General features: G+C 46.0%; 1 protein-coding gene across 1 annotated transcript; it reads right to left on the bottom strand.

Annotated features, from left to right (window-relative positions):
• Positions 1 to 1,874: 1,874 nt before the first annotated feature.
• On the bottom strand, positions 1,875 to 10,687 carry PRDX3 (peroxiredoxin 3). Its single transcript, XM_045803254.2, has 7 exons — positions 10,629 to 10,687; positions 9,131 to 9,266; positions 7,357 to 7,498; positions 6,665 to 6,800; positions 5,747 to 5,850; positions 3,010 to 3,175; positions 1,875 to 2,673 (listed from the first exon to the last, which is right to left on the bottom strand). The coding sequence occupies exons 1-7, from the start codon at positions 10,662 to 10,664 to the stop codon at positions 2,620 to 2,622; spliced, it is 774 nt and encodes a 257-aa protein (XP_045659210.1). The 5' UTR covers positions 10,665 to 10,687; the 3' UTR covers positions 1,875 to 2,619.
• Positions 10,688 to 13,967: the final 3,280 nt, after the last annotated feature.

Raw genomic sequence — 13,967 nt, 5'->3', positions numbered from 1 at the left:
TGTACAAGGCACTGGGGATAGTGAGGGCTGGCTACTTAATTTTCAAGGTGAAATTTGAAAATATGGTGCCCCTTACTTAAAAAAGATTGAGAATTTAGGGGCACCTGGGTTGCTCAGTGGGTTAAGCCTCCAACTCTTTTGCTCAGGTCATGATCTCAGAGTCCGGTGACCCGAGCCCTGCGGCTGGCTCCCACACTCAGTGTGGAGTCTGCTTAGCATTCTCTCTCCCTCTTCCTCTGCCCCTCCTGCTTGTACGCTTGCTCTCTCTAAAATAAATGAATAAATCTTACAAAAAAAAAAAAAAGATTGAGAATTTTAGAAAGTCAATATCAAAGCATTAAACCAGGCCCAGGTCCCTTCGAAGTGTGAGGCCCTGCCCCAGCCTGTGATGCAGGCACCGCACTCAGTGCAAACTGCACTGGGACAGATCCAGTTCCTTCCTCTGAATCCCAGATCAAGTAGGGGCTGGTTGTAGAGAAAAAATGCACCTGCCTTCCTCCTCCTGCTGCCTTCCCTAGACCACTGGCCCTGCACTAGAGTGGGTGGGGGTTGTGTTTGTTGAATGTATGTTCCTGGATCTTTAAGGAGTTCAGGGGTCCTCATGAGTCTTGGGCTGAGGACCCAGCACCACCAATTACTTAGTTGGATGGTCCTGGTCCAGCCAATATAAATGGGTCTACTTCCTCATTTGTAAAATGAGGACAGTTAACTGTACCTATTTTAAGGTTTTGTTGTGGATAAAATGAGATAAAACATGTGAAAGCCCTAATATGACACTGGGTCCCTTGGAAATGCTGTTTGGGCCTCTAACACCCAGCTGGCCTATTCCGTCCCTTGCCTTGCCTTCCCCTCCAGGGACATGAAACTAGCTCATGGTTTTCTTCAGGCCAATGTGACTTAGCAGCTTCTTTTGCTCAGTTCACCTGGTTCACCTTTCCATAGCCTCAAGAGTTCAACTCCTTTTCTAGGATGAAGTTCTCCCCCACACCTGTCCTCAGTGTTCCCCTTATCCCCCAGGAGTGCATCCATGTGCCATAGTATTTAGCACACCTGCGTTATTCTGTTGGCTCTACCCTCAAGTATGTCACAAATCCAGCTCAGCTTCTCTCCTCAGGACCCTCACGGTCTAGTCTTAACAAAGGAGCCACAGTGACCCTCCTAGAACAAGTTGATGTGACTCTTATCAAAACCTTCCTTACATTCCCCATCTTAGAAGACAATCCCAAGTCCTTAGCTTGTTCAAAAGGTACTCTGGGCTCCCCATTACCATTCTCCTCCTTCACCTCTGCACCACTCTATGCCTGCTCTTGCCTCAGGGCCTTTGCACTTGCCAAACCCTATGCCTAGCACCTTCTAAACCCCTAACTCCCTTACTTTCTACATCTTTTCTCTCACTTGGTCCTCATCAAAACTCTGAGTTAGGACAATTATTGCCCTCATTTTACGGATTGAGAAAACAGACCTGGAGGCTGACTCTCCTTTAAGGCCTGACAACTCTACCTAGAACATCTCAATTCCCCACTCTAGCTCTCGCTCCAGTTTATTTCCGTTCCAAACATTCTATGTATTTTTATTGTATTTATTGGGTTTCCCCTCTAGAATGTAACTGCACAAAGCAAGGGGGTTGTCTTTTCCTGTTCACCCTTGTGCCTCCAAAACAGCACCCAGCATACGGTAGGCACTCGGGATTTACTGCAATAACAAATAAATGCTTCCATATCTCTCTTGAGTTTTTTGGGTGTAGAGCCAGCATCTTACTCATTTCTGTGGGCCCTGAGTTAAATGCTCCACAAGTGTTGGTTGATATAATCGGAAGGAAAACTAGAGCCCTATAATATAAGCTGAACCCACAATTAATGGTATTAAACATGAAATATTTTTAAATGTGTTTATTATGTACTTTGAGCATTTCAGAAAAGAAAATAATTACAATGATTTCAAAATGCAACTCCTGGATTTGATAAATATCCTTTATAATTATACCCAATCAATATCTAGAATTGTATGTAGACCCTACATCAGCTAACAAATAAGCAAAATAACTATATCAACCTCAGGGACGAGAAACATGCACGATCACTTAAGTCACTCTGTCACCGTGTTTTTTTAAAAACATGATTCACATTTGTTTCAAGTACATATACACCCATTGCCAAGAGTTAAATTAGACCGCTGATGTTAACACCTTAAAACTATGTATGATCTTTGTTACCTTAAAAGAAAATTCAGTTTAGTACAAAGAAATCCAAGAAGAAACTTTCAGGACCCTTGGTCAGAAGCTTCGGCACACCTTGTACTATTCTGTGTACGTAAAGGTTCAAGTAAGGCCAACGAAGAAGGTTTCCTCTTTCCACTGAAGACAGAATCCAAGGAACAGGCGAACTAGCATTCTATAAACTAGCCAGCCATCAAGAGGTTACCAATAAAGGACGCTTTTTGTGTGTGAGGACATTTAAAAGCCTCAGCCAATGTTACAAAAACAAAACATTTAGAGTATTATGTATGAATACAAGCATAATTATTTTGTCTTCTATAAATAATCATCTTTGAGATGCTCAAAGTGAGTTCCACCCGTGGCTCTTTCCTGATGTGAGAAGAGGTGGGTGCACATGGGATGATCTACTGATTTACCTTCTCAAAGTATTCTTTGGAAGCAGCTGGATGTGGCTTGATCTGAAAATACAGAAACATTTATTTAGGGAGCTGACTTTAAGATAACAGTCTCCAAAGAGAGTTGAAAGCTCTAAGTGTTTAACCCAAAGTTGTTAACTTCTTAAAGCGTGGTCTCTGTCCTTTAAAATACACGGATGGCGGTTACATCAACAGCCTGCCTGATCCCTGGTCCCAGCCCAACCCCCGCCCTCAGCAGCTTCACCTGTTTGTACGCCACCTGCACCCTTGCTCCAAGGGTGGGCTCCTTGTATAGGTGCTCGAGGCCAGCAGCCCTGGAGGCAGTGAGGGCCTCGGACCCTATGCTGGGGTCTCACCGCTTTTGGAAAAGAAACCTACTGTAGGAGAATCCGGGGTCCAGTTTGCTGGGCAGACTTCCCCATGGGTTTCCACAAACTGGAACGCCTTCACCAAGCGGAGGGTCTCTTCCACACTTCGGCCCACGGGGAGATCGTTGACACTCAAATGCTTGATGACTCCATTGGGGTCAATGATGAAGAGACCTCTGCATCAGGATTTATCCCCATTAGTACCTCAGAGGCACCACAATGACAAAGTCTAACTTCTACCAGCTTCTGTCTTTAAGTCTCCTCAGTAAAGCATGAAACTCGATCATATGCTTAAACGTGAGGCTTTCACTGTTACACAAAAAGCTTATGACTTCTTACTGATGACGTGCCACACACAGGTGTGACTGGACCGGCCACGTGGAAAACAGGTGTTTTCCACATAGAAGAGCTACACAGAGTCTAAAAGCCACAGAGCAAAGACTTCTTTAACTTATTAGTGCTGTAGGTGTTCTCTGGGCTGCTGTATCAAATCTTGGCTAGGAACCAGAGGCAGATGGGAAGAGACAGAGATGTATTTTATCTCTATTCAGTAAATACTGATGAAATGAGTGAATTCTTGGGTAAATGGGGGAAAATCCCCTGGGGAAATCTTTGCAGAAAGAATTTACTGGTCTTAAGTCTGAGCAGAACAGCGATCTAAAGGAACAACCAAGACTGTGACTCTTCATCACTTGGCAGCAGCGTGATAAGATGACCTGCCCTGTGGTCCGTGTTCATCCTCTGTACAAGTGCTGGGGTTACCACGACATATGCAGACACGTTTCAACCACAGGTTTTAACAGCCCGTCTTAAAGGGTGTGGCATTCCACGCATCAATCACGCAGGGAAAAAGCAAGTAAAAGAAAAAGGCAAAGTGAACAGGCGCTTCTTCCTCCCTGGGCCTGGCTCTTGGGGGTCTAGGCTTCGAGGAGCAAGGGGTGCTGCTTGGATCACCACAAGCTCCTCGACCGAGAGCGGAGCCAAGCTGGAGTCCACGGTGCAGACGCAAGGCCCCCAGACTCCGTGAAGCAAGCCTTATCTTACAGACCAGACTCGGCTACCCTCCCTTGACAATCCTAACAGTGAAACCAGTAGGGAAGTAATGGCAAAATGAGCAAGACCCTATAGGGAAGGGGGTCCTGGGAGGACAAAGCCCGCACTCTTTTTCTCCTTCCCTTGCCCACTTTGTCAAAGCCGGGCTTGCGTGCATTAAAGGAGGACAGAATCTCCCGGAGTAACAGAGGCCGAAGCTCCAAGGTGGCTCCAGAACTACAGTTCCAGGTATCACCCAAAAGGAAAGCAGACCAGAGCGGAGTGAGGCGACAAGACAGAGCAGGTGAGACCAGAGCGGAGTGAGGCGACAAGACAGAGCAGGTGAGGCCAGAGCGGAGTGAGGCGACAAGACGGAGCAGGTGAGACCAGAGCGGAGTGAGGCGACAAGACGGAGCAGGTGAGACCAGAGCGGAGTGAGGCGACAAGACGGAGCAGGTGAGGCCAGAGCGGAGTGAGGCGACAAGACGGAGCAGGTGAGGCCAGAGCGGAGTGAGGCGACAGGACGGAGCAGGTGAGGCCAGAGCGGAGTGAGGCGACAGGACGGAGCAGGTGAGGCCAGAGCGGAGTGAGGCGACAGGACGGAGCAGGTGAGGCCAGAGCGGAGTGAGGCGACAGGACGGAGCAGGTGAGGCCAGAGCGGAGTGAGGCGACAGGACGGAGCAGGTGAGGCCAGAGCGGAGTGAGGCTACAGGACGGAGCAGGTGAGGCCAGAGCGGAGTGAGGCGACAGGACAGAGCAGGTGAGGCCAGAGCGGAGTGAGGCGACAGGACAGAGCAGGTGAGGCCAGAGCGGAGTGAGGCGACAAGACGGAGCAGGTGAGACCAGAGCGGAGTGAGGCGACAAGACAGAGCAGGTGAGCAGGTTCAAGCCAGCCCCCGGCAAAACTGTGAGGCACATCAGAATGGGGTCCTTGCCTGCTCCCTGGGGGTCAAGTTCTGACCAACCCTTGCTTCACTCAGTGGCCATCAAGATGCCACTTGTAAGGCTTAAAGTCACACCTGACCCGGGAAGGTTGTGTTTGAATATGGGACCATTAAAGACAGAAAGTTTTCACACTCAAAGGAGTAAAGATCTCGCCACTGAATGAATGGGGACAGAAATGATATTCTGGGACAGGGGTCGTAATGGCTACCAGAACCTGTGCTAAAACTCCAGCTGCCTCACCTTATTTAGACCCCAACCAACCTGGGAGCCTGGGAGGTCCATTCTCATTTTAGTTATGGGAAAACTGGGACTCAAACAGGTTCCACAACTTGCCCAAAGTCATGCAGCTGTTAAATAAATGGGTGAGTGTAAAAAAAATTAAACTCTGGTCTGATTCCAGGGCTTGGACAAGATCTCAGCCATTCCAGCTCACTGACTCCTACAGTCTGCTAGTCTCCCCTTCTCTGGACATGTCAGGAGTGTGCTCCCAACGAGGGCAGCTCCCAGGTGGTGAGCTCAAGTGCAGCAGTGTGACCATCGAGACACAGAAGGAGCCTAGCCCTCAGAAGGAGACGCAAGGTGCTGCAGGGCGCAGACACGTCTGGCCATCCTGAGATGGAGGCACTCATCGGTGCTTAAGAAAGGCTAAAGTGAATGAAAGCTTTTTGGTTTTCAAAATGCTTTACCGAGGGCTCTATAAAATCCTCTAAGAAGTGGGATGATGCTAAACATGAAAAACAAGCTTAAGTTTGTAAGTAACAAGATCTTACCTGAGAGCAACACCGGGGCCTTCTAGCAGCACGCCATAGTCTCGGGAGATCTGCTTAGTCAGATCTGACAAGAGTGCGATGTTCATGTGGCCCAAGCCGCCATTCTAACAAAAATGCAAACGTGACTGGCGGTTACACCGTGTGCTCTCCCCATTCTCAGCCACGTAAACTGATGTCTGAGGCCAACAAGAATGGCGACAGGTGGCAGCAACTGAGAACCGACAGTGGGTCAAGCACTGCTCTTAGCTCTGTTAACTCACTTCCTCCTCCCAACCATCCTGGAGCAGATACTATTATCATCGCCTTTTTACACCTGAGGGAACTGAGGCGCACAAAGGTAAAGTAACCTGCTCCAGGCCACAGCTGGAAAGGGACAGAGGCAGGATTTAAGCTAATACTGGAAACCTTTCTCTTTCTGATTCTTGATGCATTCTTTTACTTACAGATTAATTTCTCTAGCAGAAAAATGGAAGAGTAATAAAAAGACTGAGTATTTGGTATGGATAATCCAGCAACAGGGGTAGAAATTTTGATTCTCCCAAGCATTTTTCGGCAGGAAGAGTGATCATGCAGAAGAGTGAAATCAGAGAACCTAACCACTGTCTCCCAAGCCAGGCAGGATATGTGGGATTGACAAGGTACCCGAGAGAGCACCCAACTGTCCCGCTCCTTGCCCTGCTGAGCCTGTTCTCCATTACTGTTTGTACTTTGGAGAGCAAATGTGTAGCAGGCAGTAAATCCAGGCAATGTTGGGAGGAGATATGGACAGAATTTAACAGAATCTGCCAGGAGCTTTAGGACCTACAAATAGCCCAAATCAGACCAGTCATGCTTTAACAACTTCTAGGTTAGTCTTTCATGGGATCTTTTCAGTTCTTAGGATCCTAAGCGCAAAGGCAGGACCCCTGAGGTTTATACCTTCCTTGGTGTGTTGATCCAGGCGAGATGCGTGAAGTGGGAATCCACTGAAACCGCAACAACTTCACAGTTCACGTCGTGAAATTCGTTGGCTTTGTCGCTAAAAGCAACAATTTCTGTAGGACACACAAAGGTGCTAGGGGAAAAAAAAGGGCAGAAATTCCCATCAGAGATTTTAAAAACAAGGATTTAAAATTTAAACAGGTAGCCTGAAAACTAGTTCAACTTGCTTAAAGGTGAAAAAGGCAAAAACGGATAAGCACCCTCACCGGACTCACCTCTCCATTTAAGAATCATATAAAAAAATGGGGGTGGGTGGGGGAAAAGAGGCATATCCTAAGAGTAAAGAAACAAATAAAGTAGCTTTATGAGAAAAGTCATTTTATTATCTTTACTTTTCTCGTTTTCCTCCAGGCCAGTGAAAACTTCCTGACAGACTGGCTTATGGAAACCACCACTCTGAGCACGTAGAACGGAGCCATGTTAAACCTACCCCACTAAAAAGAATGCCACCCCCTTCTCTAAATTTATCAGATTAGCTGCAGATGCAAGCTGTACTCAGCAAGGCCACCAGTGATAAAAGAATCCAAAAAGAACCCTTCCCTTGACCAGAAGAGCAACCAGAGATAGGAAATACCAGGTGGAAGCAGGGACCTTAAATGACATTAAAGCATCACAGAAATTACACTTACAAGTCCAAAGGATAGAAGAAAAGCACCAAATATTTCCCCTTAAAGTCATCAAGGCTTAGGTCTTTGAACTCTCCGTTGACAACGGCGGTGCCCTTAAAATAGGGCGCGTGCTGGGTGACGGCAGGAGCGTGGTATGAGGAACCTGAAGGAAGGCCACACACGTGTAGTTCGTCATCTGCTAAATCACGCACCTACTTGACTTTATTCAACTCTCTCGTAGTAATTAATTAGTATAAATTAATTAAAAGGTTCAGTTCAACTCTACGTCTTAGGTAGTATCCCCCCTTCTGTAGTTCTAGATGGTACACGAATTCAATTCAAAGTACTATGGGGACTGAAAAGACTAAAAAGATGATGCCATAAGATGGTAGGGACGAAATTAAGATAGAATCAAGGAGGAAAGGAGCGTAGGGATGGATTCTAAATACGGTTCGGATTTTGCCATGTCCAGGCAGGACAGGGAAGAGAGAATAGGGTGGGTGCGGGGAATAGCCCGTGGCAGTCTGAACAGGAGAGAGAGAGCAGGTGTGTGTGTGGAAGGACGCCTAAGAGACAAAGCACGAACAGCTGAAGGCCATGCTCTGCAGGCCCTTAAATATCAGGCTGGAGGTTTTTTTTTTTTTTTAATATTGTATTTATTTGAGAGAGAGAATATGAGTAGGGGGAGGGGCAGAGGAAGAGGGAGAAGCAGAAGCCCCACTGAGCAGGGAGCCAGACAGGTGGGGCTCGATCCGAGGACTCTGGGACGCTTAACCGATTAACCGACTGATCCAGGCGCCCCATAGAATTTGTTCTTAAAAAAAAGGATAGAGGAGTCACTGGAGATTTTCAGGTAGGAGACGGAAGATGTGTTGATGATGGAAATGCCACACAAGAGCAGTCTGCCTCAGTAATTTTCAATCCTGACTGGACATTAGAATCATTTGGTGACCTCTTATTTTTTTTTTAAGATTTTATTTATTTATTTAACAGAGAGAGAGGCAGCGAGAAAGGGAACACAAGCAGGGGGAGTGGGAGAGGGAGAAGCAGGCTTCCCGCTGAGCAGGGAGCCCGATGTGGGGCTCGATCCCAGAATGCTGGGATCACGACCTGAGCCGAAGGCAGATGCTTAATGACTGAGCCACCCAGGCACCCCAATTTGGTGAGCTTTTAAAATACACTGGTAAGGGGATTAAAAGGTGCGAACTTCCAGTTGCAGACAGACAGGGGAGTGCAATGTACAGCATAGTGAATACAGTTAATAATACCGTAACAACTTTGTATGACGACAGATGGTACCTAGATTTATCATGGTGGTCACCACCTAATGTACATAAATCTTGAATCACTATGTTGTGCATCTAAAACTAACAATTACTGTTATGTTAACTACATTCTTTTTTCAAAGATTTTATTTATTTCATTGACAGACAGCCAACGAGACAGGGAACACAAGCAGGGAGAGTGGGAGAGGAAGAAGCAGGGTCCCAGCAGAGCGGGGAGCCTGGTGCAGGGCTCGATCCCAGGACCCTGGGATCATGCCCCAAGCTGAAGGCAGACGCTTAACGACTGAGCCACCCAGGTGCCCCTGTTAACTACATTTAGATTAAAAAACAAAACAAAATGCTGTCCCGGTCTCACCTCAAATATTGACTTAATTTGTCTGTGGTGGGAGTGGGGCAGTGGTGTATTTTCAAAAGCTCCCAAGTGAGTCTAATGGATAGCCAGGGGTCAGAGCCCATGTTCTGAGATGATGATTCATATTACCTGGGTCAAACCAAGGCATAACACTTACTGGTGCTAAAAGCCAATTTTGCTTGGCCAGAACCAGACCACAATACATTTGTCAGGCATGTTCTTCGGGAAGCAGCAGGTCTAAGGGCTGCAGAGGCAGAGACGCCCCAAGGAATAGCACTCACATGTCGGGCAATCTGGAAAGAGAAACACTTTATATTAGGAAGTAGCCTGAAGGCTGGCCCTGCTGAAAGGGCATTAGGCCATTGGTCGCCTCTGCTCTCCTTGTTCCTGTGAACCAAATGCCAAACCCCAAACTCTAAGAGTATAGAATGAACCTCCATGTTCTTAACATTCCTTTCTGCTTCCTTCTTCTTCAAGACTGCAACAGGGGAATGGGGAGATGTCCGTCAAAGCATACAAAGCTACAGTTATGTAGGATGAATGTCTAGATATCTAATCTAGATACTGTTGTAGGGGTACAATAACTATACTTAATAATACTGTATTTCACACTGGGAATTTGCCAAGAGAGTAGGTTTCAGGCACTCATCACACACAAAAAAGTAATTATATGAAGAGATGTTAGTTTGACTGTAGTAATCATTTCATTATGTATATGTATACGAATCATCACGTTGTACATCTTAAATATATGTAACTTTTATTTTAAAATATATAAATAATTTGTTAAAACCCTGCAAAGCAGAGGGGAATTACAAGACCATAAAGACTCCATGCTCTTAAGAACAACACTGAGGGCTCAAAAACCAAGGGGACTTGGCCAGGCCTGTGTATTTATGGCCTTTACCAGCATGATCTGCTAAGCATATTCTATCATATCAAGGTTTTCCCAGAAAAGACAAGGCCCCGCAGACAAGCAAAAAAGTAGAGCAAAGTTCACCCTCTGGGAATATTTGTACAGGGCTCAAGGGAACTGTTTGCTCAATTATAGTGTCTAGCATGACTCTGGAAGAAGAAAGAGCCTTGTGTTCAACCCCGCCAGAAGATAGGGGAGAAAGGGTACCAAGAGGGTGTTCGGCTTTGCCGGGAGGAAAGCGCAGGGACAGACCTGGGGGAATGGGAGGAGGGCAGTGCCTTTTGCACTTTAGCACTTTGTACTTTACCACTTTGGTTTACATCCACCAGTTAGTGGATGCTTACTGCAACACTTGCCGTAGGCATCATTCTATATTAGGGCAAGGACAGTAAACTGAGGCTCGGGAAGGTGAAGTCACGTGTCCAAGGTCAGAGAGTAGCTACAGAACAGGTAACAGGGGTCAGGTGGCCTGCCTCCAGGACGACGTGCTCAGGTGGAGAGAGGGCTGGGGACCCCCAACTCGGAGAGAGGAGGGATTAGAAGAGGGGACAGATGGGAAGGGGCGGTTCTGCGCACGCGCATTGCCTGGAAGCGAGGCCTCTGGGTCCGTTACCCGCTGGTGCCCTCCAAGAACGGCGAAAGGCCCCTTACACCACAGGAAGCAGGATCCTGTCTGGAAAGCACGTTTTGAGAGCCACTACTGTGTCTCCGCTCCTGTCCCCTGCCGGCAGCCACTCACCGAAGCCCGGAAAAATCTCCCCACCGCAGCCGCCATCTTCAGTGCGCGCGGGATTCGCGGGACTGGCGGGGAGGACGAGGCGGATCTACGGCGGGCGGGGCTGGGGCGGAGCCTCGGCGGCGGGGCGGGGCGGGGCGGGGCCTGGGCTGTGGAGCGGGAGCGGGGGCGGGAGCGGGGGCGGGAGCGGGGGCGGGGGCGGGGGCGGGGGCGGGGGCGGGGGCGGGGAAAGACGTCTTCCCGAACTTTTGGCGGGTCCTCGCGTCGGTTTACGTGTTGGGTGCGTCGCCCTAATTCCGAGGAGAAAATTCCTGCCGTGGCTTCTAAGTAGGAAAACAACACCTTATTTCTAACTGTCGCCCCAACCTAAAAAGGACTCATCCAGGTGGGGAGTTTATGATTTTTATGGCTAACCTGTGTGGGTGACTGATTCTACCCATTCTGCAAAAGTTTCTTCCTGTGTGTAGGCCTCAGGTAGAGCCTTCCAGATTCTCCAGGAGATGGAATATAATTTTAATGTCCAAGTGGTCAGACACGTCAAGTTTTGGGTGTTCTGAAAACCTTTGGGATGGTGTGTGGACTTCCATTTTGGCCTCTCTTCCCCAGGTTGGGAGAATTGGGACAAGTTGCATTGTGTTTTCTGTTGATTAGTAAAGACAAGTGCTCCGTGGTGAGCATGACACTTTGAAGCAAGCTCATGAAACAGATAAAAATCACACGGTCGCCTTACGGGAAATGCAGACTCTAAGTAGGTATTTTCCAGACACCAGTCATTCCGCTACCAACATAGTTTCTTGAATCTGTATATATTATTTAATATTTTCTTTAACTTGACTCACTTTTGAAAAACGTAAATGAATTTATGTGAAAGAAATGTTAAATAATTTAAATGGAAAAACCTTATAACTTGCTATGAATAGAAAGTAATTAAAATAAATACATTAGGGACGCCTGGGTGGTTCAGTCGGTTAATTGTGTGCCTTCAGTTTAGGTCATGATCCCAGAGTTCTGGGATCGAGTCCTGCGTAGGGCTCCTTGCCCAGCCCAGAGCTGCTTCTCCCTCTGCCTGCAGCTCCCTGTGCTTGTGCTCGTGCTCTCTCTGAGAAATAAATAAAATCTTAAAAAAATAACTACATTAAAACAAAATGTTATTGAGTATCAACTAGATACAGTTGCCTGCTGAAAATCTGAGACTTTGTAAAAAGGGATACAGGTGGCTAGCAGCATCCTGGTATCACATGGGGTTCTCTTTATGTAATCAGAAGGATTTAAAGAGCATTAAAAGGGTAATACTTTTCTCACTTTGGGACTTGATGTTATTTATTTTGCTCCTCACATAAATCCTTTTATGCACTACTAGTACAGCAGTGGGTACCAGCCCCATGCTTTGGAAAGGACTACCTTAGAAGCAAGAGATGAGAATCTAAAATGGTCTGACCATTTTGGAAAATTCCGTGTCACTATTTAGTAAAACTGAATATATGACTCATATAACTTCAATCCTAGGCATATGCCCAAAAAATGTGTATACATCAGTTTATCAAAAGACATAGGCTAGAATGTTCATAGCAACACTATCATAATAGCACAGAGATAAAACTACACAAATGTCCATCAACCATAGAATGGATAAAAAAAATTATGATATTATTAACACTATACAACAATGAGAATGAACGCACAGCAGTGACATACAACAAGGTGGGTGAGTTTCACAAACATGATATTGAGTGAAAGAAGCCAGAGGTGAAAAAGTAGACACTGTGTGGTTCCATTTATGTGAAGTTCAAAAACGGGAAAAATTAAGATATAGGATTTCAAGTCAGAATGGTGGTGACCTTGAGAAAATGGGAATTGGAAGAAGGTAATGAGAAGACAAGAATGGGATGCAAGTAATATTTTATCTGTTGACCTGGCTTAAAGTCAGTAATAATTGTATTTACTTTGTGAGTGTTCATGAACCTGTACTCTTATGATTTGGGCACTTTTAAATGTCATACTCCAATTAAAAAATATATACATAGAGAGAGAGAGAGCGAGAGCAAGGGGCTACAAATTTCTCAGTCATTTCCCCTTAGTACCTGCCTTGTGTTTAATTGGTGCTTATAATGTGTTTGTGAACAGATGTTTGAAAAGGAAAGGGAATCATAATGTTGGAGCTCAAAATCATACTGTATCCTGCAATGGAATATTATTCAGCCATAAAAGAAAATGAAGGTTTGATGCAGACTGTAATATGGATGAACTGAAAAAAGCATTATGTTGAGTAAAAGAAGCCAGACCCAAAAGGCCAAATGTATGATTCCTTCCATATGAAATATGTAGAATAGGTAAAGCCATAGAAACAGAAGGCAAATTGGCAATTGCCAAGTGCTGTAGGGAGAGGCAGGGGGACTGACTGCTTCATGGTACAGGGTTTTCTTTCGGGGGTGACGCAAATGCTTTCAAACTACATAGAATGGTGATTGCACAATGTTGTGAATGTTCTTAATATCACTGGATGGTGCATTTTAAAATGGTTAATTTTATGGCATGTGAATGTTACCTCAATTTAAAAAAAGTGGTAGGCATTAACAAAAAATACAAAAATGCTATGGCCTAGCCCAGTGATTTTGTAGGCAAGGAAACAGAGACTTTCAGAGCTGGAGAGACCTTCCCAAAGTCCCATAGCTGGTTGGAAGCAGAGGTGGGTCTAGAAGCCAGAACATCCTCACACCTGACCAGCCAGTATATGAGCTGGAAAAGGTGAGGGGTCGGAGGCAGAGAAAAGGCAAGGGGGAGCTTTCTCTTTCCATGTTCCTTACACCCATAGCCCTTTGCTGTCCACCTCTCCTTTTCACTAGCATTTTGGAGGGCACCTCTCTCTCCTATTTCTCCTATTTCTTGCACCTGTAGTTTGGTTTCCACACATAGGCACTTTGATTCATAACTAAACTTCACTATCATGTAAATCACAGTGCAAACAAAACAACAGAACAGAATGGAGTTCCCTCATGATTCGGCTTATTCATCTTGGTTTCAGTTTTAAAATTTAGAGATTCAGTTAGTCCTGTCTCTTTAGGTGGGGCCTGTGTAGGCTTAAAGGTGACACTACTTTCTGTCTTCCATTTCGTCTATCTTCCTCTGGCTGCCATTCAGCTTAGAGTGTGGTTTCTGCATCCTCCCTGCCCCAAGCTCATTTTAACCTTTGGAATAAGGCGTTTTCTTTCCTATTTAGGTCCCGGGTAGAGCCTTGTGTGTTGGATGAATTTGCATCAATTAGCAATGTGATTTTAATCAGTTAATAAGTATATATTGAGTGGATCATACAGGCCCTGCTCCCAGGGAACTCCGTGTGTATCC

This window comes from Ursus americanus, chromosome 6 (genome assembly GCF_024610735.1).
Source record: "Ursus americanus isolate L20-20 chromosome 6, mUrsAme1.1.p, whole genome shotgun sequence".
In the NCBI taxonomy this organism is placed as follows: domain Eukaryota; kingdom Metazoa; phylum Chordata; class Mammalia; order Carnivora; family Ursidae; genus Ursus; species Ursus americanus.
Note: the sequence above shows the minus strand (reverse complement) of the source record. Positions and strands in the feature narration are given on the sequence as shown.

Coding starts and splice junctions, on each gene's coding strand:
- PRDX3 (XM_045803254.2), bottom strand. CDS start 10,664: ATGGCGGCTGCGGTGGGGAGATTTTTCCGGGCTTCG. Junction 9,267..10,628: donor GGAGATTTTTCCGGGCTTCG/GTGAGTGGCTGC, acceptor TTCTCTTTCCAG/ATTGCCCGACATGTGAGTGC. Junction 3,176..5,746: donor GGCCCCGGTGTTGCTCTCAG/GTAAGATCTTGT, acceptor ATCCTGATGCAG/AGGTCTCTTCATCATTGACC.